Here is a 23,149-nt window from a genome sequence, read left to right as displayed (position 1 = left end):
AACGGGGATAGGATCGGTGCCCCTACCGGGACTAGAACCGGGTGTGCCGGCGCCGCAAGGCGGAGGATAAGCCTAGTGAGCCACGGCGCCGGCCAAGAAAAATATTTTTAAAGGAATTATTTATTTGGAAGTCAGAGTTATAGAGACAGAGAAATTTTCCACCCGCCGGTTCACTTCCCAGACGACCTCCACGACTGGGGCTGGGCCATGCTGAAACCAGGGCCCAGGAGCCAGGAGCTTCTTCCCATATGGACGGCACAGGCCCAGGGACTTCAGCCATCTTTTGCTGCTTTTCCAGGCTGTTAGCAGGGAGCTGGACTGGAAGTGGAGCCACCAGGACTTGAACCAGCGCACCCATATGGGATGTCGGCATCGCAGGTGACAGCTTTACCTGCTATCCCACAACACTGGCCCCAAAGAAAAAATATTTTGTATAGCTGTACAATGTGATTGTGTTTTAAGCTAAATGTTGTTACCAAAGTGTCACAGCCAGAGGGGATGCTGGTGTCACGTGTGCCAGTCTAATCCGTTGTGCCACAAAGGCTGACCCCTTGCTGTAGTTTTTCTATTTTAGATACACAAATATTTTCCATTGTGTTACAATTTTCCGCATGTTTAGAACAGTAACACGACGTAGTCATAGCCTGTGCAGTCATAGCCTGTGCACAAAATATATATGGTAGTAGGCCATATATATTTATACCACCTAGTTTTGTCTACCTACACTGTTCACACAACAAAAGTACCTAACACAAGGCTCATTTCAGAATGTATCCCAATGTTCCTCAGGGTGTGAGTGTGTATGTAAACTGGACAGGGAAGCAGATCACCAGGGCCACTGAGGCCACTGTGAGGACTCCAGCTTAGACGTCACTCTTAGAGGCCTTCCCTAACCACTCCAGTTAATGGTGGCTCCTCCTCTCCTCAAGCTCATGGCCTTGTTTTGTTTTCCTCAGAGCATTTACTGGTACCTAAGATTTCCTTTTGTAATTATTTATTGACATGTATTATTTCCCTACGAGAAATTGGATTCCTTCATCACTGTGTCTCTCCTGTTTTAAAACGGACCCAGCACATTCTCAATACCTTTGTTTTTGTTTTTTTAAAAGACTGATCGATTGATCGATCGATTTTAAAGGCAGTGTTACAGAGACAGGGACAGAGATATCCCCTCTCCTGGTTCACTCCCCAAATGGTCACAACACCCAGGGCTGGGGCAGTCCAAGCTAGGAGCCTGGAGCTGCATCTGGGTCACCCATGTGGGTGGCAGGGCCACTAGCCCAGAGCTGGATCGGAAGTGGAGCAGCCGGGAGTCCAACCTGCACCCACGTGGGATCCTCGCGTGGCAGGTGGCGGCTTAACCTGCTGTGCCACAAGGGTGGCGCAATACAGTTTATTGTTTTGACGATTTTTACTCATTGGAAGGTCAGAGTCAAATCTTCCATGGGCTGGTTCACTCCTCCGACGGCTGCCAGGAACTCTAGGAACCCAAACACTCGGGCCCCCTTCTGCTGCTTTCCGAGGCGCGTTAGCAGGGAGCTGGATGGGAAGTGGAGCAGGCGGGACTCAGTCCAGCACCCCCGTGGCATGCGGCGTCACAGGCGGGGGGCTTAGCGCGGCCACAATGCCCCCCCAGGTCATGTGTTGGGTGATGGAGAACCAGGGCCTCGGAGGCTCTGCCTTGGGCTTCAGGGACTGCAGGAAGGGCCACAGGCACACATTAATGACCGGCAGCTTCACCCCAGACTCCTTAAAGCTTGGGCTAAGGAACCTTGCGGGGTTCCTGCGACCCCCTCGGGTCTCCCACAGACTCACGGGTCTGTCGTTCCTGTTTGGGATTAAGAAGGAAAACATCCCAAGTCCCTCGGGCTTCGCGGTGGAGGCCACACGCCGGATCGAGAGGCGAGAGGGGAGATTTCAAACAGAGACCCCCGGGAGGCCTGGTGCGGCGCGGAGGGAGGTCGACCAGAAGACCGGGCGAGGCCGCCTCACAAAGACCCGGCGCGGGCCCGGGGGCCGAGCCCGCGTCCCTCCGGGCCGACCGGACCAGCAGGAGGACGCCTGCCCGGCTCGCCCCTGGGGAGGACGTCCGCGGTCCCCTCCTGCTGCTGCCGTCGAAGCCCTGGGCATTCCCCGAGCTGGCATCGCGGAAGCCAGCCGGGGCCTGGCGGGCCCGACAGACCCCGGCCCAGGCCTCGCAGGGCGACTGGCGCCGGGGCCTGGGCTCCGCAGCGGGGCCAGGCCGGTCCGCAAAAGGGCAGTGCGGAGTCCCGCACCGCGGGGCGCCACCCCGCCTCTGGCCCGGGAACGCGGCCGCGGCCTCCGCCAGGTTGGCGGGCTGGCGGAGGAAGCAGCCGCCGCCGTCCCGGCCGAAGGCAGCGCGGCCCGGGGCTTCCCGGGGAAGGGCGACGACAGCGAGCCCGGTCGAACGTTTCCACCCGGCTCGCTGCAGGCGCCTCGGCCCCGCCCGGCCCCGCCCCGGCCACTCCGGCCGCCGCCTCCTCCCCGGCCGACGTGAGGGGGGAGGCCTGCGCCAGCGCCTTTAAGAGGCGTGGCCATGGGCTCCGCCTCCATCTGCCCCTCGCGCGCCAGTCGGGGGAGGGGTGCGGGAGGAGGCGCCCGGGCGTCGGGGGGTGGGAGGGAAGCGAGGCGCGCGCTACTGCGCAGGCGCATTGGCCGGACGACAGCTCGTGTGTTTCCAAAATGGCGGCAGCGATGGATGTGGATACCCCGAGCGGCACCAACAGCGGCGCGGGCAAGAAGCGCTTTGAAGTGAAAAAGGTTGGGTCTCGCCAGCGCCTTCCTCGGGGACGCTAGAGAGGCGCGGATCTGGCTGGCAGGCCCTTGGATGACCGAGGCGCGGAGGAAAGGGCTCCAATTCAGGGCGTTCCTAGGACCGGGTACCACGAAAGGAAGCCGGGGGGGCGGGCCTTAGCGTTGATCGGCGTGTCGGCGGCCCACTGTCGAGCGCAATGTTGAGTTCGCTTTGAGGCTGAGGGGCCAATCACGGAGGTGCTTGTTGAGATGCGCGGGGTTGCGACGGGGTGCGGGAGCCAAGCGCCTGAGCTGTCACTGGAGCGGCCGAGGGGTGGGGGGAAGGGGAGCGACTGCGGCGGGTGGAGGATGGGGCGGTGTGGCGAAAGCCGAGACCCTGAGCTCTTACCGCAGTGGAGGCCTCCGAGGAGCCCGGCTGGTGCGCGCCCGCCGCCTCCTGAGGCGTGGAGGGTCGTGGTCCCCGGCGGCCCGGCCCCCGCCCGCAGCGCGCAGCTCGGCTCTTGGGGGGCGTTTGTCGGTGTCACACAGCCGCCCCAGCCTTGCGGTGTCGCGTCCAGAATCCCCCTCCAAAGACGTTTTAAAAAAAAAGAAATCATGGTGGAATTTGTCGAAAATGCCCCGGTCTCGTGCCGTCCGTGGAGGATCGAGTGCTAGCTCCGAGCGGCCTGGTCCAGACGGGGGCGGGAACACATGTGGAAGCGGCTTTTTTTTTTCTTTTTTTTTTTGGCGTGAGGTTTGCCCCCTCACTGCTTTTCCCGAGCCAGCAGCTCTGGAGAAAAGTGTCGACTCCCACCTAAGATGAAATAAATCTGTGGAAAATGAAGATGCGGACCCAGGGGAGCTGCGCTTCCTGGGACATCGTCCAGGCGCGGACACCACGGGCCCTCCCGGTGCGTTCCGGCCACCGCTGCCCACTTGCTGCCAGCAGCCATGTTGAGGACTCGGGGGTCTCTCCGAGTTGGAGCTGAGGTGTGGGAAGTGCTGGAGAAGTTCCTAGACGCCGAGAACTGGCCTGGAAAGAGATGAAGGCTTGGGTGGCGGCGCCAGACAGTGGGTGAAAGGGGAGTTTGGACGTTGTTTTTCATAATTTTTTTTTTAAGATAAATCCTCACTGGAATTTACTGTTAGAGTTGCAACATACTAAAGTTGAGAACATCAGCGTATTTGATAAGAACTAAAGATCCTAGTAAATTCTGCCGTTTTGAAGCGGTGACCTTGCTCTGGGTACCCACCCTGGGTCACCAGTTATCCAGCTTATCCCACGATTACCCACTTTATTATCCAGTCATCATCTTAGTTCATCCTGTTCCTAGCTTTCACCTCCAGCTCCTGATGTTTATGCAGACTTTGAGCCCTGCAGCTGCCAGAAAAACCTTCACAGGAATTCAAGTTTGTGCTTATTAATCCTAAAGCAGGCACTGAAAAATTATTCCTAACTTGGCCTATATTGATATGACTGACCAAATTATTTTAAACTGTAGGGAAAAATAAAAAAGATGACTCATTCATTTCTGTGTTCCTATACCAAACCTTTGGAGAACGGGCTAGGGTACATATAGCTTCCAGTTGTCCCCTAGTATAATAAATGAGAATAATGTAACATCCAAAAACTCTTTTGTCTGGTGGTCCCTGTGGCCCAGGTGGGTAACGGCAGCTGTGTGTGCGTGACGTTACAAGCAGAGTGCATTGTTCCCCCTTTTTCTCTTTGCAGTGGAATGCAGTAGCCCTCTGGGCCTGGGATATTGTGGTTGATAACTGTGCCATCTGCAGGAACCACATTATGGATCTTTGTAAGTAACTGGAGGAGGATGGGAGGAGGTGGAGAGGTTACAGGGAGTGTGGCCATCCTGAAGTGACCAGTTTCCTTCTTCACCAGGAGACACAAAGCATAGCGTGCTCGAGGTCTTTTGCATTTAGTCCATTGGGGTGTTTGAAGGAAAGTGGTTTTTTCTGATGTCCTACATGCATACCCAGCTCTTGGAATAAGTCCACTCCATACAGTCTTAAGGATGGCAAGGACACGTTTAGAATGAAATTTGGACACAGAGATGCTGTGTACTCTTCTCTGTATCTCCCGTCTCATACTCATAACTCAAAGGCAGACATAGTGAATGGAAGAAAGTAAACTTTGACCTAAAATATCCTACATGAGCTAATTTTTGCTGGGCGAGATTTACACTCCGCCCTATCTGTGGGGTCAGACAACTGCGGATCAAAAATATATATGCGTTTTTTAATTATGTCTGTACTGGACAAATATATCCTTTTTTCCCTGTCATTATTCCCTAACCCATACAGCTTAACAACTGTTTACATAGCAGTTACATTGTATTAGGCATTGTAAGTTACCTAGAGATGAACTAAAATAAATGGAAGGTTGTGTGGAGCAGCCAAGACATGAACCGGTGCCTATAAGGGATGCTGGTGCCCTGGATTGAGAATTTTTTTGGGTGGCCCGCGCTGTGGCGCAGTGGGTTAATGCCCTGGCCTGAAGCACCAGCATCCCATATGGGCACCAGTTCAAGACCTGGCTGCTCCACTTCCCATCCAGCTCTCTGCTATGGCCTGGGAAAGCAGTAGAAGATGGCCCAAGTCCTTGGGCCCCTGCACCCTCGTGGGAGACCTGGAAGAAGCCCCTGGCTCCTGGCTTTGGATCAGCAGAGCTCTAGCCGTTATGGCCAGTTGGGGAGTGAATCATCAGATGGGAGACCTCTCTCTCTCTCTCTGCCTCTCCTCTTTCTGTGTAACTCTGACTTTCAAATTTTTATTTTATTTGAAAGTCAGAACTACAGAGAGGCAGAGAGAGAGAGAGAGAGAGGTCTTCCATCCGCTGGTTCACTCCCCAGTTGGCCACAGTGGCCGGACCTGCGCCGATCCAGAGCCAGGAGCTCTGGGTCTCCCACATGGGTGCAGGGGTCCAAAGATTTGGGCCATCTTCTGCTTTCTCAGGCCATAGCAGAGAGCTGGATCGGAAGTGGAGCAGCTGGCACTCAAACCAGCGCCCATATGGGATGCCAGCACTGCGGGCAACAGCTTTACCCGCTACACTACAGTGCCAGCCAAGAATTTTTTATGTTAGTCCCAAACACAGTAGAAAGGGCATTGCCAATATCTAAATAGGTAATTAATTGCCTAAAAGAAGTTTCTTTACACATAATAGATATGATTATAGCTGGTGGTGGGCTGACTTTGTGACCTTCCAGTAATGGGAAAAGAGTGTTGATCACACCAGGAAAAGTTGAGGTTACTTCTTCTTTTTTTTTTTTTTTTATTTGAGAGGCAGAGAGAGAGAGAGGTCTTCCATCCACTGGTTCACTCCCCAAATGGCTGCAATGCTGGAGCTGGGCCAATCCAAAGCCAGGAGGGAGCGTCTGGCTCTCCCATGTGGGTGCAGGGGTCCAAGGACTTGGGCCATCCTCCACTGCTTTCCCAGGCCATAGCAGAGAGCTGGATGGGAGGTGGAACAGCCGGGACTCGAACTGGTGCCCATATGGAATGCTGGCACTGCAGGCAGCGGTTTTATCCACTATGCCATAGCTCTTGCCCTGAGGTTACTTTTTCATCTTGGCACTAAAATGGATTATTGAAATCAGGTAGGGCAGAGAAATTCTTAAGTTTTGAGAATTTTAATTGTAGGCACTTATTTTTTAAGATGGTTCTCTTGCATTTCCAGTTTCATCCTGAGCTACTCTCCACTGTGGTAGTCTCTTAGGTCTTCTTTCCATGCTTGAAGTATCGCTTATTTTTAGAGCCTTCTGATTGGAGTGTTCTCTGTTCTTGCTCCCCATGTACATATCTAACCCAGCACTCTCCAATCTAAATAGAAGCCAGAAATGCCAACACTTACATAATTTTAAACTTTCAGGTACCCACATTAATGAAGAAATAAATGCAATTAATTTTAATGTTCTATTTGACTTTTTTTTTTTTTTTTTTTTTTGACATATAGAGTTAGACAGTGAGAGAGAGAGACAGAGAGAAAGGTCTTCCTTCCATTGGTTCACTCCCCAAATGGCCACCATAGCCAGTGCTGCACCAATCTGAAGCCAGGAGCCAGGTGCTTCTCCTGGTCTCCCGTGCAGGTGCAGGGCCCAAGCACTTGGCCATCCTCCACTGCCTTCCCGGGCCACAGTAGAGAGCTGGACTGGAAGAGGAGCAACCGGGACTAGAGCACGGGCGCCCATATGGGATGCCAACACCACAGGTGGAGGATTAACCAAGTGAGCCATGGCGCTGGCCTGTTATATTTAACTTATTAAAATATTTCCATTTCAACATGTGATAATTGTAAAAAATAGGGTTTTTGGGTACTAAATCTTTTTTTTTTTTTTTGACAGAGTGGACAGTGAGAGAGAGAGACAGAGAGAAAGGTCTTCCTTTTGCCGTTGGTTCACCCTCCAATGGCCGCCGCGGTTGGCGCGCTGCGGCCAGCGCACCGCGCTGATCCGATGGCAGGAGCCAGGTGCTTCTCCTGGTCTCCCATGGGGTGCAGGGCCCAAGCACTTGGCCATCCTCCACTGCACTCCCGGGCCACAGCAGAGAGCTGGCCTGGAAGAGGGGCAACCAGGACAGGATCGGTGCCCCGACCGGGACTAGAACCCGGTGTGCCGGCGCCGCAAGGCAGAGGATTAGCCTAGTGAGCCGTGGCGCCGCCTTGGGTACTAAATCTTTAAAATTCATTGTGTATTTTATACTTAAAATGTGTCTCCATTCAGACTAGCACATTTCAAGTGCCCAGTAGCCTTATGTTGTTTATGGCTAGTTTATTGGGCAATGTAGGACTAACCCATAGTTGATCTTCAGCTCTTACCTTGAACTTGCTCAAAGAATTTTACCATGATCATACTCACACACATATAAGCTGGCTATGGTAGTTTTGTGAAATATTCCCAGAACGTCCTGTAGTTTCCATTTGTATTAATCATTTAATTGAGTTGGTTTTCAGTCAATGTCTGTGTTTTCTACTACTACAAACCCAGCATCTATTGTGGTGTCCAGTACTGAATAAGTTCTCAATAAGTATTTGCTGGGTGAATAATGTAAATTCAGAATACCAGAATATTCTGTGGATACTGCAACTTGGAAAGCACAAATCAAATATTTTGTGTTGGAAAGCAGCCATGGTGTGTGCTGGTGGTTGATCACCCTGGGCTTCTTTGAACTTTGACCCTGTTTCCTTTTCACACTATAGTCTAAGCAGATCAGCAGCTGCCATGATGTTTACTACAGATGGCAGGAGTCCATCACAGAAAAACGCACGCAGGGTTTTAAGTGTGTCTGGGTGGGGTCTTTGATGATGCGCTTGCAGTTCCTGTGCCTTATATTTCCACAAGTTGTGCCTGGAGCCTCTCTTCAGAAAATAGTTAATGATTTTTTAAAACCCTAAGGTTTTTTTTTTTTTTGCCTCCTATTTAAGCATTGTATGTCTCCATAGATATGAGCGTATATACTTCTTAGGACTACAAAACACGGACGCTGTCTTCTGTTAGTGTTGAACACTTGAGAGACCATGCAGACTCTCAGTCGGATGCCTGTGTTATCAGATAAATGGACTGGCATTGTGTCGTGAGTAAGCTGCTGCTTGGGACACTGGCGTCCCATTTGGGTGCTGGTTTGCGTCCCAGCTGCTCTGCTTCCTCTCCAGCTCCCTGCTGATGACTTGGGAAAAGCAGCAGAAGATGGCCTGCGTGTTTGGGCTGCTGCCACCAACATGGGAGACCCAGATGAACCCCTGGCTCCTGGCTTCAGCCTGTCCCAGGACTGGCTGTTGGAGCCATCTGGGGAGTGAACCAGCGGATGGAAGAGTGATCTCTATCCGTCTCTCTGTAATTTGGACTTTCAAAATAAATCTTTTTAAATATTTTTTAAATGTCAGATGAAGTAGAATGTTGAACTCCATAACAAAAAATTATGCGTTTGTTTTGTTTTTTAAATATTTATTTGTTTGAAAGGCAGAGAGAGCACTTCCATCTGCTGGTTCACTCCCCAAATGGCTGCAACCACCAGGCCTGGGCCACGCTGAAGCCAGAAGCCAAGAACTCCATCCAGGTCTCCCACATGGGTGGCAGGGATCCAAGCACTTGGGCCATTTTCTGCTATTTTCCAGGCACATTAGCAAGGAGGTGGATTGGAGCAGAGCAGCCAGGACTGGAACTGGCCTTCCCCTGTGGGATGCCGGAGTCGCAGGCCGTGGCTTCACTGCTGTGTTAGAGCTCTGGCTCTAGGTGTCAGAACTTTAAAAAACAAATTCACAAATTCGTTAAGAGATTTTTGTTGAAAATAAGAATCTGGATTTAGCAATGGCCATTTTTCTGGTAAATCTGGTCTAGCATTGAGTGAATAATTAATATACATTGTTATATGTAAATAACAATCTGCCCTGGCCAGATTTCTACTTCCCCTTTAGAGTCTACCGTTGCTTTTGTTTGTTTGTTTGAAAGGCAAAGTTACAGAGAGGGAGAGACAGAGAGAAAGTGAGATTGAGTCTGCCGGTTCATTCCCTCATGGCCACAAGGATCAGGGCTGGGCCAGGCTGGAGCCTGGAGCCTGGAACTCCCTCAGGGTCTCCCATGTGGGCAGCAGGGGCCCAGATACTTGGGCCGTCATCTGCTTTCCCGGGCATGTTAGCAGGAAGGGGGATCAGAAGGAGAGCAGCCACTACTGAAACCAGTACGCATGTGAGCATCTGTATCACAGGCAGTGGCTGGCCCACCACACCGCAAAGCCAGCTCCCCTGCTCTTGCTTTATGTTTATCTTACATGATCCCATTTTTGGTTGTTGTAAAGTGTTGCTAAGGCATGTAGTCTACTAGGTGTTATCTCCTTCATTATTTCTGGTAATTTTGTTTCAGATGAAGATCTAACTTCATCTTAGATTGACCTTTGCTTATAAGATGGAAGTGTCTTAATGACACTGCAGAGCTGTCCTTTTGTTTGTTTAAAGATTTATTTTATATATTTGAAAGAGTTAGACAGAGAGGGGAAGAGAGAGAGCAGTCTTCCATCTACTGGTTCACTCCCCTAAATGGACACAATGGCCAAGGCTGGGCCAGGAGCTTTTTCCTGGTCTCCCACATGACTGTAGGGGCCCAAGCACTTGGGCTGTCTTCACTGCTTTCCCAGGTGCATTAGGAGGGAGCTGGATCAGAAGTAGAACAGCCAGGTGTCAAACAGCCCCATGCGGGATGCTGGCATTGCAGGCAGTGCTTTGCCTGCTACACCACAGCACTGGCTCCTCCATCCATGTTTTAGAAGGTGAGATGTGTTTACTCTTGAGATGAAACATTGCTTCCTTTTCTGTCCTGTCCTTTTTCAAAGTATAGAAGCCCCGTGCTTTATGAATTACATGAAATAAACTTCTGCATAGCAGGGGTGTGACATGAACCTTCCATGCTCTCTGCTCTGGTTTGACAGTGAACAATTCCTGCCTCAGGGTTTTTGTTTTTAAAGATTTATTTATTTGAAAGAGTTACAGAGAGAGAGAGAGAGAGAGAGAGGTCTTCCTTTTGATGGTTCGCTCCCTAAATGACTGCAGTGGCCAGAGCTTAGCTGATCCAAGCCAGGAGCTTCTTCTAGGTCTCCCACAGGGGTGCTGGGGCCCAAGGGCTTGGGCCATCTTCTACTGCTTTCTCCGGCCATAGCAGAGAGCTGGATCAGAAGTGGAGCAGCTGAGACTGAAACTGGTGCCCATATGGGATGCCGGCTCTATAGCTGGTGGCTTTACCTGGTAGGCCACAGCGCCAGCTGCTTGTTTTTTGGTTTTTGGTTTTTTTTACTTATTTGAAAGTTAAGATTATAGAGGGAGAGAGAGATATCGTCATCCATCCACTGGTTTACTCCACAAATGACTGCAATGTTTAGGGTTAGGCCAGGCCAAATCCAGGAGTCTGGAACTTCATCTGGGTCTCCCACGTATGTGGCAGGGGCCCAAGGACTCGAGCCATCTTTTGCTGCTTTCCTAGGCCCATTAGCAGGGAGCTGAATTGGAACTGGAGTAACCAGGACTCAAACTGGAGATCGTAAGGGATGCCGGTGTCACAGGCAACAGCTTAACCCATTGTGCCATGACGTCCATCCCTTCTGCCTCAGTTTAGCTTGATTCAATCACTATGCTCAGCTGCACCAAAATCCTGAAAAATATATGTGTGTGTATGAGCACATGCTATATACATGTCTAATCATTTTCCAAGCCATGTCCCTCAGCTGGCATTTAAGGTAGCGGTTTTATCTGTCCTGTATGTTTTTGTTCTTTGTTTTCTGGTAAAGAATAAGTATATATTTGGCCCCTGATCTCTCTGTTTTTAGAAGCAGTTTTTGTTTATCCAGGTACTGAGAGCCTTCTTTGCACTTGGTGTAGAAAGAGAAGGTCCCTGCCATGCAGGAGCTTTGGGGGTTTTGTGGAGGCACCAGAGGGTCACTGGATAGTGTTGTAGGAAGCGCTGTATCAGTGCCTGAGGGGTGGGACACGAGTCTGGGGAGTCGGGAAAAGCTTCAGCCTGCACAGGGATTTAAGCCCGAACCCAAGGATGGGGGGGGTTGAGAGTGAGCGTCTTCCGGAAATGGAATAAAGGCATGGGGAAAGGAGAAGACTTCCACATGAGGGAGCTTGAGGGACTCCACAGCCAGAAAGAAAGACCTACATGGCAAATTTAAACACGAGGGACCTGCAAACGGTTTTCGTTTTGGTTTTAAGATGTATTTAGGGGGCTGCGCTGTGGTGTAGCAGGTAAAGCCACCGCCTGCAGTGCTGACATCCCACATGGGCACCAGTTTGAGTTCTGGCTGCTCCACTTCCGATCCAGCTCTCTGCTATGGCCTGGGAAAGCAGTGGAAGATGACCCAAATGCTTGGGCCCCTGCACCCACATGAGAGACCAGGAAGAAGCTCCTGGCTCCTGGCTCCAGATCAGCCCAGCTCCTGCTGTTGCTGCCATTTGGGAAGTAAGCCAGCAGATGGAAGATCTCTCGCTCTACCTCTGCCTCTCTGTAATTCTGCCTTTCAAATAAATACAATTTATTTAAATTTAAATGTATTATTTAAATTTATTTATTTTTATCTTTAAAAAAGATTTATTTATTTGAAAATCAAAGAGAAAGATCTTCCAACTGCTGGTTTGCTCCCCACGTGGCTACAATGATCAAGGCTAAGCCAGGTCAAAGCCAGGAGCTTCCTCTAGGTCTCCTTAGAGGCCCAGACACTTGGGCCATCTTCCACTGCTTATCCCAGGCCATTAGCAGGGAGCTGGGTTGGAAGTGGAGCTGGGACTCAAATTTGCGCCAATATGGGATGCCGACATCTCAGCTAGCAGCTTTACCTACTACATCACAATGCCAACTCTGAAACAGTTTTGGGTTTGTTTGTTTGTTTTAAAGATTTTATTTATTTATTTGAGAGGCAGAGTTACAGAGAGAGGGAGAGACAGAGAGAAAGGTCTTCCATCCTCTGGTTCACTTCCCAAATAGCGGCAACAGCAGGAGCTGGACTGATGCGGAGCCAGGAGCTTCTTCCCAGTCTCCCACGTGGGTAAGGGGCCCAAGTGGTTGGGCCATCTTCCACTGCTTTCCCAGGCTATAGCAAAGAACTAGATCAGAAGAGGAGCAGCCGGGACTAGAATCAACTTCTATATGGGATGCCAGCACTGCAGGCGGAGAATTAACCTACTGATCCACAGTGCTGGCCCCCAGTTTTGGTTTTAATACATTATCCTTGTCTAAGAGATCCCACTTGAAGAATATTAATGTTTATTTTTCTGCCATTCTTCCAAATAGTATGTTCACAGCCTCAGTTATCAATGGCCTATACCCTGGATTTTCCACTCTAATTAGATGACAAACTAAGTTATACTGTTTGTATTGTGAGTTTGGGTGGCAAAAGCAAGTTCTGTGGTTCAGATCCTTTGTTTTTCTTGTGTTTGAAGGGTGATATAAACCCCTCTGTCTCTTCCCCTAAGACCAAATGTACCCATTAAAATCAGCATTACTCGAACTGTCACCGCTCTCCTAGGATACACATCAGCAGGAAGCTGGAGTAAGGAGGCAGAGCTCGGATTTGAACCCAGGGATTTGGGTATTGGAAATGGCATCTCAGCTGCTAGGTCTGACACTCGCCCCCACAGCTTTTCATTCTTCAGGAGGGGGACTCCATTCTGTCACTGTCTCCATAGAAAGCAAAGTGCGCCTAAATAATTCTTGTTCTTTGAGTATTCGTCCCAAATAGAGCTTTGCCCGTCAGTACTCAGTCTCAGCCAAATCTTTATTCTATTCAAATTCCCTCCTTTTTTATCCCTGTGAAATCTTTTCAAAAAAGATTTATGCATTTATTTGAAAGGCAGGGGCAGAGACAGAAAGGCCTTCCATCCTCTGGTTCACTCCCTGTTTTTTTTTTTTTTAACAGGCAGAGTTAGACAGTGAGAGAGAGAGATAGAGAGAAAGGTCTTCCTTCCGTTGGTTCACCCCCCAAATGGCTGCCACGGCTGGTGCACTGTGCCGATCCGAAGCCAGGAGCTAGGTGCCTCTTCCTGGTCTCCATGTGGGTGCAGGGGTCCAAGGACTTGGGCCATCCTCCACTGCTTTCCCAGGCCACAGCAGAGAGCTGGATCAGAAGTGGAGCAGCCGGGACTCAAACCAGTGCCTATATGGGATGCCGGTGCTGCAGGTGGCAGCTTTACTCACTACGCTTTCCCTATGAAATAGATATTTACGTACAGTTGCAGTAATGTGGTCTACTTCCCAGACAGAAGCACTTCAGGGACAATAGTATAACATTGTTGAGTTCTAAATCTCTAACCCATTGCCCTAGCAAACCTGCTTTGTTTGACAGTGTTTTGAAGGATTTTGAGTTTGTACACAGAGGATACTCTGCAGTTTGACACAGGCATCTTCACCCTGTTATTTCACTTCTATCTCAGTTCAATTTCACATCTGACCACTTTAGAGATTGGAGCTCCTTAGCCAGTGAGGCCTCTGTGGGCAGGCTGGGGCCCGAGAGGAGGCATTCACCAGGAACAGAGAAAGACGCCAGTTCTGAGAACATTGAGAGTGAGAAGGTGGCTCTGAGACCACTAGATTTACCAGATTGAAATCACTTCCATTTTAACAGGTCAGCTTATGCTCAGCGTTTAAAAGCACCATTCCATTTGTTACTTTTTATTTATTTATGTAGTTTAAAGAGTTATTTATTTATTTGAAAGGCAAATTTAAGAAGAGAGAGGGAGAGATATGGAGAGATCTTCCATCTGCTGATTCATCCTCTAAATGGTTGCAATGGCCAGAGCTAGACTGGTCCGAAGCCAGGAGCCAGGAGTCTCTTCTGGGTCTCCCACGTGGGTGCAGAGGCCCAAGGACTTGGGCCATCTTCTACTGCTTTCCCAGGCCATTATCTGGGAGCTGGATTGGAAGTGGAGCAGCCGGGACTCGAACAGCTCTCATGTGAGATGCCGGCACCACAAGTGGTGCTATGCCACAACCCCAGCCCCTGTTACTACGTTTTTAAACAAGGCTAGGAAATTGTCTGAAGGCACACTGTTAAGTCATACCAGAATGACTTCTCTGTTCTTTTGCCCTTTTATGCACTCGTTAAAAAAATATTACAGCTAATTAACCATTTGTGTGTTTTGGTTGTTGCGAGGTCCAGTGATCCTGTTGTCTCTTTCCCACAGGCATAGAGTGTCAAGCCAACCAGGCATCTGCTACGTCGGAAGAGTGCACCGTTGCATGGGGCGTCTGCAATGTAAGGAAGCGTCTTCTCCTGTCAGCACGGCTGTAAACTTTCGCCTCTCTGCCTGCTTTGCCAGTGTTGAAACGGGAAAGGGACCAGCCCACATTTCTCCCTGTATTACTCCCGGTTAGAGAGTAAAAATGATTAGTACGAAGAGCACTAGTTTGTCTTTACTGTAAAGTGAGCCCACTTTTGTTAGCAGTATTCTGGGGATTCATCTTTTTTTTTGACAGGCAGAGTGGATAGTGAGAGAGAGAGAGACAGAGAGAAAGGTCTTCCTTTTTGCCGTTGGTTCACCCTCCAATGGCCGCTGTGGCTGGCGCATCTCGCTGATCTGAAGCCAGGAGCCAGGTGCTTCTCCTGGTCTCCCATGCGGGTGCAGGGCCCAAGCACTTGGGCCATCCTCCACTGCCTTCCTGGGCCATAGCAGAGAGCTGGCCTGGAAGAGGGGCAACCGGGATAGAATCCAGCGCCCCAACCGGGACTAGAACCCGGGGTGCCGGCGCCGCAAGGTGGAGGATTAGCCTGTTGAGCCACGGCGCCGGCCGGGATTCATCTTTTGAATTGCCCTCAACACCTATGGCACAGTCTTTGGAATATTCCCATATAGAGAATCTTGACTTTCTAGACTGACTTTCCAGTGGTGTGTCTTGTGGAACTGAGTTTGGTGAGTAAGCTGAATGTTCAGGTCTGTGTGCATCTGTGGTGAATGTACTGAGTGAGGGTTTTTTTTCTTCTCTTTTTTTTAACACGGCTCGTGCCAGAAGTGTTTTATGAAGCATCGTTGGACTGAATGCGTGGCCTTCCCACACCGTGACAGCTGTGGAGGACAATAGGCATCAATGTGTTATTTCTAGCACGTGTTAAAAATTCACCCTTACGGCCATGTAGTCACAGTCACATGGGCTAAAACTGTCCTGCTCAGACCTCCTGTGACAGGGGACAGAGGACCCACAGCCCGCAGCAGCACACAGGACTGGGGGGTTCTGGGGTCACTGCCATTCCGTCTGTCTTCCTTACTGAGTGACTTCAGGCTTCTGGCGTGTAAAATGGACTAATGGTAATCGCGTAGAACTATAATCAGATTAAATGATTCAGTGCTGGAAAGCGCTATAACAGCTCCTGGCACATAGTAAGCATGAGTGTTTGTTAAAAAAGTCTAAATAGAAATTTGGAGCGAGGGGTTCCTAGCAGTTGGTGGCTCTGAGGACCTTTCCCTTGAGGCCGAGGCCCTTTCTCCGCTCTGTCAGGACTCTGGCTGATTTCACAGGATTTGCCATGGGACCACTTTCATCATTTATGGAGATAAAACGCCGGGCTGTTTGCACTCCCTGGTGCACAGGCTTGTCCTGAAAATGGCGATCCCTTGTATGGAAGGAGGCGTGAACTGCCCCTTCAGTTTGCTAACTAGAGACTAGCTCAGGGAGTCTGCCACTAAGGAGGGCTGGCCTCGTGAGGCAGACGTCTCTGGACCAGTCCTGGGTTCCAGTTCTGAGTCTTCCGCAGCACAGCTCCATGAGTTAGCAAGTCACCTCCCTCGTCTGGGTTTCCTGTCTGTGGAGTGAAGATAATAATAGTATCTGCCATGCTTGCTTGCCAGGGTTGCTGTGAGGCTCAGATAAGGCAGTAAATGTCAACATCTTCTGTAAATTGTAAAGTACCATAAATTTCAGCTCTGTAGATTCTCCTTGGACTGCTACATAAGCCCATGAGTGTATCTTAGTTACTAACAGGAGGAGAGCTGGGCTGAGCAGTGCTGGGGCCACTGTCCCCTGTGCTGCAGCCCCTTGTGCCCGTCAGCACTTGCCATCTCCCTGGGGCAGGGTGGTGCAGGGGCTGGGGAGCACAAGGACCCCACGCTGCTGCAAGGTGCCTCACAGGCAGCAGGGGGCTCGAGAGGGGGCCTTAAGTTCTTGTAGGTGGCCTGACCCTAGCACCAGCTGCCAGAGAAAAAATGTCTCTGTCTTCTGCTTTTTGGAATTTCTGTGTTTTTTCTGTCTTTCATAGTGTGTTCTATGAGAGTTAAGAAAGGCTGTCATGAAGGCTGTCGCTCGGGGGTAATTCTTGTCCATGAGTACCCAACATGTACAAGCTCTGCGTTCCACTGTTAGTTACTGAGTTTTATCTACAAGCACATACACACACACATAAATACGTATATTTATTTATTTTTATTTTTATTTATTTTTTATTTTTTTATTTTTTTTTTGACAGGCAGAGTGGACAGTGAGAGAGAGAGAGACAGAGAGAAAGGTCTTCCTTTTTGCCGTTGGTTCACCCTCCAATGGCCGCCGCGGTAGGCACGCTGCGGCCGGCACACCGCGCTGATCCGAAGGCAGGAGCCAGGTGCTTCTCCTGGTCTCCCATGGGGTGCAGGGCCCAAGCACTTGGGCCATCCTCCACTGCACTCCCGGGCCATAGCAGAGAGCTGGCCTGGAAGAGGGGCAACCGGGACAGAATCCGGTGCCCTGGCCGGGACTAGAACCGGGTGTGCCGGCGCCGCAAGGCAGAGGATTAGCCTATTGAGTCGCAGCGCCGGCCTATATTTATTTATTTTAAAGATTTATTTATTTGAGAGGCAGAGCTACAGAGAAAGGGAGAGACAGAGAGGTCCTCTATCTGCTGGTTCACTCCCCAAACACTCACAACAGCCAGAGCTGGGCCGACCCAAAGCCAGGAGCCAGGAACTTCCTCTTGGTCTCCCAGGCCATCAGCGGGGAGCTGGACCAGCAGGGAGCCCACATGGGGTGCCAGCACTGCAGTTGGAGGCTCAACCCACAGCGCTAGACCCACAGAATTACCTTTTTTTCAATTGTCAAAAGAGAGTTCACAAGATAGAAATCCATACTATATGACTGCTTCAGTTCCCTGTATGTTTTGGAAGACTTAACTGCCCAGGTTTCAAAGCTGCTATTACACCAAGCCTACAGAGCATTTGTTGTTTTGTTGGGGTGTCATTATTTCTCCCATGTTGCCTACCCCAGCCCACCACAGATTAAGTGAGGGGGAGCACCTGCTGCTTCTGTCTGAACGCCCTGTGCAGGGGGAGGGTGAGATCCGCTGCAGAGTTGTGATCAGCATCTGTATGTATTGGCCCACAACAAAGTAGTGCACACAGATTTCCCTTCCCAAACCTTAGCTAACTCCTAGCTCCCCTCCCTCCAGTGCTCTTAGTACTTTTTGCTTCCTGTCCTGGTCAGGAAAGTAGCCCTTGAGGGCCCTATTACTGCTTGTGAGAAGTTTGTCCCTCCAAGTACTAAGTTTTACCCGGGTTTTAAAATTCTCATTCCTTTTGAAGACAAAATTCTTCACCCTTTTGAGGTTTATTACATGCTGAGCTCTAATAATATCAGTCAGTAAGTCTATGAACAAATCTGGAAATAAAGTTCGTTTGAGCAGAGTTGAGCTGGGTATGGAGGTGCCTTGGCTCTGGGTGGGTGCCAGTGCTACCCTACGCCAGCAGAGGAGGTGAGGGCTTTGTCCTTGGGCTTTTCAGTCTCAGAGCAGGAGGAGGCAAGGGAAGCTGGGGACCAAGCATGGGGAAGTTTGAAGTCTGCTTGTGATCAGGGCTCCTTCGCCAAGAAAGGTGGAAGCATCCGTTACAGGCCAGGTGCCATCAGGGAGCCATACTACGTATTCCCCTAAGGAGAGGAAGAGCGAGCTCACTGCTGGAACTCACGCCCATGCTTCCTACATCATTTCTCCCTTTAGTAGTAACATTTTTTCCTTAAGTTTTATTTATTTGAAAGAGTTATACAGAAATAGACAGATCTTCCATCTGCTGGTTCACTCCCAAATAGTTGCAAAAACCAGCGCTGGGCTAGGCCGAAGCCAGGAGCTTCATCCAGGTTCCCCTGTGAGTGCAGGGGCCCAAGGACTTGGTTATCTTCGCTGCTTTCCCAGACACGTGAGCAGGGGGCTGGAAAGGAAGTGGAGCAGCGGCCCATGTGGATTGCCTGCGTCTCAGGCAGGAACTTAACCTGATGTGCAACGCCAGCCCCAGTAGTAACCAACCTACCTTCCTTCCTTCCTTTCTCTGTCTTTCCTTATAAAAGCACATTTATTATAGTTTTGACCCCTTTTCCTATCCAGGTATTTTTATACAAGAAAACCATAATGTTGCGGGCTAGGTTGGGCCTAAATTCCTACTCCAGGCTCTTGCCTGTTACTTAGAAAAACATTCTAAATACAAGCACAAAAACAAAATACAAAGTGATAAAGTTTATTCAAAAGATGAGGAAAACACACACACATGTGGGCATTGTTCAGGGAGAGTGAGCCAGGAAGAAAAAAAGAGAGATTTCTGTACGCTGCTTGCTCTGGGTCCACCTGGAAAGAGATGTAGTAACATTTCCAACAGATGCCTTATTGCAAATATCCTTGTCATCCCCATGGTGTACTCAGTTGTTGAACTTTGAGCTTTGCCTTGTTGTCTCCTTTTCTGCCCCAGCCCACCTTACGGACCCGTTCCCGTGTCCTGTGAGACATGTCAGTGCTGGCCGAGGCTGCCCAGAGTTGCTGTTAATCGAATGTATCTTTTCTTTCAGCACGCTTTTCACTTCCACTGCATCTCTCGCTGGCTCAAAACACGGCAGGTGTGTCCCTTGGACAACAGAGAGTGGGAGTTCCAAAAGTAGGTGTCTCAAGCTGTTTTGGTGCTGTAAGGCCTCCGTGCCCGTCTGACTCACCCCAGGCTGATGGGAACTTGCCTTGTTTGTAAACCTAGCTGTGGTTAATTTTTAAAAGGACTCATTAATGTGGGAAATGAACAAAGGGTTAACCAAAGTAGAAGTTTGCAGCCCAGGTTCCCTGACCTTCCAGGGTCTGTAAAAGTAGAAATACAGGAATCTGCAAACTAACAAGGCCTGGAGCTGCCCAGTGCCAGGCACCTGTGCTTTGGGCTCGATTTGCAGCCGCCTGTCACATGCTCCATTGGTTTATCCCACAAATTTTACTTCTGTAAGAGCATTTATGAATGTCCTGATTGAATTTGTGTTATTATGTAAATAAACATGACATGGTAACTTTTTAGAATTTCAAATGGTTGAAAGGGCATTTACCACAAGAAATAAATCTCCCAACTTAGACCCCAGTCCCATGCATTGACGGTAACAGGCGGCAGCAGCTTCTTCCTGCTTTTCTGACTGTCCCTAGATGTGTTTGCATGTGGGACCATGTGGGCATGTGTGCATACATATTTTGTCTTAATGTAAATGTGAGCATCCTGTGTATAACGGTTTGCCATGTTTTGGGTTTGGAGATTTTTCCCTATCTGTAAATGTTAAACTTCCTCCTTTCTAGTGATGTAGAGTATTTCTCTACGTACCGTCGTTTTTAAGATCCGTCTCTATTGATGGATGTTTGAGTTTCCAGCTTTTCAGTGTTAAACAGTGTATAGGGGTGGGTATCCTTGTATGTGAATCTTTGTGTATATGTGCAAATGTCTCTGTAGCAGTAATTCCTGATTCCTTAAAGAATGGTAAAGAAGGATGTACATTTTCTTTCTTTCTTTCTTTTTTTTTTTTTTACGATTTATTTATTTGAGAGGCAAAGTTACAGACAGACAGAGGAGAGGGAGAGACAGAGAGTCTTCCATCCTTTGGTTCACTCCCTAGATAGCCACAACAGCCAGAGTTGGGCCTATCCAGAGCCAGAAGCTTTTTCTTGGTAGCCCACGTAGGTGCAGGAGCCTAAGCACTTTGGCCATCTTTCACTATTTTCCCAGGCCATCAGCAGAGAGCAACCGGGACTCAAACCAGCACCCATATGGGATGCTGGCACTGCAGGCGGCGGGTTTTACCCGATACATCACAGCACCGGTCCCCATTTTTTGTTTTTTTAAGACAACTTCCAGATACTCACTGTCTGACTTGCACTGTGGGCTCCATTCAGCAAAGCGTAAGCTAAGTATTGTGTAAGATGCAAACATGCATCAAACTGTCCTTCCTGGGCCTTGGGGAGCTTGCATCCAAATGGAACCTGACAGCAGTACTCCTCCAGGCAGAAGCACCCCTGAGTTCTCAGAAGGCCTCTGTACTTGGCTATGCCCTTGAGCAGGCTCAAGGTTCCAAGTCAGAACAGGACTCCCACGTTGCCCATTACATGTGCCCTGGGCTAAGCCTGAGAACTGGACATGGCGCAGAATCCCTCACACTGAGCTTTGCTACTGCCAGTTGGTGCTGACTTTCCCAGGTGGGGGTCATCCGTGCACTGGGAAAACAAGCTCAGGAAGAGTAAATTCTAGGTCATCCTCTCCTTTAAGATGTATTTATTTATTTGAAAGTCAGTTACAGGGAGAGAGGGAGAGACAGAAATGAGAGAGAGAGACACCTTCTATCCACTGATTCATTCCCCAGATGGCTGCAGTGCCCGAGACTGGTCCAGGCCAAAGCCCGGAGCCAGGAGCTTCATCCAGGTCTCCCATGTGGGTGGCAGGGCCCAATAACTTTAGCCATCCTCCGATGCTTCTCCCAGGTCATTAGCAAGGAGCTGGATCAGAAGTGAAGCAGCCGAGGCTTGAACTAGCGCCCACAGGGGATGCTGGTGTTGCAGCCTATAGCTTTCCCTGCTACCCACAATGCCAGCCTCTCTAGAGCATTCTTTAAAACAAATTCTGTGCCAGCGCCACTGCTCACTAGGCTAATCCTCTGCCTGCGACGCTGGCACACCAGGTTCTAGTCCCCGTCAGGGCGCCAGATTCTGTCCCGGTTGCTCCTCTTTCAGTCCAGCTCTCTGCTGTGGCCCGGGAGTGCAGTGGAGGATGACCAAGTGCTTGGGCCCTGCACCCGCATGGGAGACCAGGAGAAGCACCTGGCTCCTGGCTTTGGATCAGTGCAGTGCGCTGGCCGCAGCAGCCATTGGAGGGTGAACCAACGGAAAAGGAATACCTTTCTCTCTGTCCCTCTCTCACTGTCCACTCTGCCTGTCAAAAAATAAAAAAATAAATAAATAAAATTCTGGACTACTCTGCAGTCCATTAACACACACTGGAGTACTAACTTGTGGGGAATGTGGCGGAACAGCTTTTTTTAGATGATAGTGAATGTTGTATGAGAACAGCCCTTCCAGATGATGGCGTGGTGACTCAGAGTTCTGGTGCCCTGGTTTCTGTCCATGTACAAATTTTATCAGAGGCTACCCACCCAAAAAAAAAAAACAGAACAAATGATTAAATAAGATCATAATGAGGGGTACTGTGTTCAAGAAATGTTTGTGGAAGAAATGCCCTGGCCGTATTTATTTTTACAACCAGAACCCCCTGAAATCCAAACCCATGCCTGGTTTCTCCACAGTCCTCTTTCCACAATACTGCATGTAATCAGAGCTGTCGTTGGAACTGACGACAGATTCTGAATTTGAAGGCTGTTTAATTGCTGTCCTTACTTGCCTTACGACACACCTGCCTGGGTACTGGAATTGAAGTAGAGATAGGTTGCCTCAGGTAGGGGCACCCAAAAGCTCAGATTCTGAGGCAGAATCCTTTTCGCAGCCATCAGCTGTGACTTCCCTGCCAGGTTCGTAATGTCTCCGTGTACCTGCTGGGAGCCGCCCGGTGCTGTGGTTGAGCCTCAGGGAAGGCCCAGCGCTGGGCAGGGGTTGTAGGTGAGGGGTTACAGACACTTGTAGTCACTCAGTCTTGCCGGAGTTCTCACTAAGGTGGCTCATGTTTAGGCACATTTTATCGTCTCAAACAGGAAACTGCAATGGAATTAATAAAAAATTTACTTTGTCTTTCAGGTATGGGCACTAGAAAGAGAATTCTTCCATCAAGCTTCATTGTTTGTTGTTCATTTCCTGACTTGCCCTCCAGTTAATTATAAATTAGATAGAACTGTGTCTTTTCTGCTTTGTCTTTTCAGTTTGTTGTTCCTGCGGCCATATTGTATTGTGTCAAATAAAGTCTGGTTGAAGTCTAGAATGGATGCTGCCTCCTGTGTTTTGTGGGAAAAGTGAATACGAAGGAAAAGGCTGGAAAGCCAGCTTCTGAGCGCAGTGTTTCGTCACCACGTGCACAGCACAGGTGCTTTGTGAGCCATCGCTGTCACAGGAATCAACCAGGTAAAGGGAGTGTGGATTACTGGCCCCCAGATATAGTGGGCAGTCCCGTCTCCCTTCTGTGTGACAGCCACGGGCAGCTGAGTGGGGGACGAAACCCGCTCCGTCCCGGTTCTGCAGCCAGCTCCCAACAACTGTCTTGGGCAAGTCCCCTCTGCCCAGAGCTTGCTTCTGCTGTAATGTCGGTCCTGTGGGTGCAGAGAGAAGCTTTGCTGGACAAATGTCAACTCTGATTGTGTATAGCATGTTGCCTTCTCAGCAGAGAAAAAAATTTCTAAACATCTTAATGTGTAATCTTGGCTGTCAAAAGAATAATTATGAACTCGTTAGAAACTGATGTCACTTAAAGTGGAATTCACAGAAGTCACATTTCCTTCACGGTCTCCAACCCTTCCCAGCTTAGTGGAAATGTCTTGGCTGCAGACGGAATCGCTCTGCAGAATCGGAGGGACAATCTGAAGTTTCCTGCAGCGGTTCACAAAGTGTGCTCTGAGCATACCCAGGGCTGTGTGGAACCCGCAGCGTATGGATTGGAGCAGGTCTGAGAATCCACCTCTTGTAGTCAGAAAAGAGATTTGCAAAGACGTTAACATTTTATGATGCT

General features: G+C 49.6%; 1 protein-coding gene across 1 annotated transcript; it reads left to right on the top strand.

The window, feature by feature from the left end:
• The first annotated feature begins 2,665 nt into the window (after window positions 1–2,665).
• Window positions 2,666–22,410, top strand: RBX1 (ring-box 1). The gene is made up of 5 exons (XM_062202792.1): window positions 2,666–2,781; window positions 4,487–4,565; window positions 14,432–14,502; window positions 19,038–19,123; window positions 22,228–22,410. The coding sequence occupies exons 1-5, from the start codon at window positions 2,704–2,706 to the stop codon at window positions 22,238–22,240; spliced, it is 327 nt and encodes a 108-aa protein (XP_062058776.1). The 5' UTR covers window positions 2,666–2,703; the 3' UTR covers window positions 22,241–22,410.
• Window positions 22,411–23,149: the final 739 nt, after the last annotated feature.

Source organism: Lepus europaeus, chromosome 10 (assembly GCF_033115175.1).
Source record: "Lepus europaeus isolate LE1 chromosome 10, mLepTim1.pri, whole genome shotgun sequence".
In the NCBI taxonomy this organism is placed as follows: domain Eukaryota; kingdom Metazoa; phylum Chordata; class Mammalia; order Lagomorpha; family Leporidae; genus Lepus; species Lepus europaeus.
The sequence above is the reverse complement of the archived record's forward strand: the minus strand, read 5'-3'. Positions and strand labels throughout refer to the sequence as shown.

Coding starts and splice junctions, on each gene's coding strand:
- RBX1 (XM_062202792.1), top strand. CDS start 2,704: ATGGCGGCAGCGATGGATGTGGATACCCCGAGCGGCACCAACAGCGGC. Junction 2,782..4,486: donor AGCGCTTTGAAGTGAAAAAG/GTTGGGTCTCGC, acceptor TTCTCTTTGCAG/TGGAATGCAGTAGCCCTCTG. Junction 14,503..19,037: donor TTGCATGGGGCGTCTGCAAT/GTAAGGAAGCGT, acceptor CTTTTCTTTCAG/CACGCTTTTCACTTCCACTG.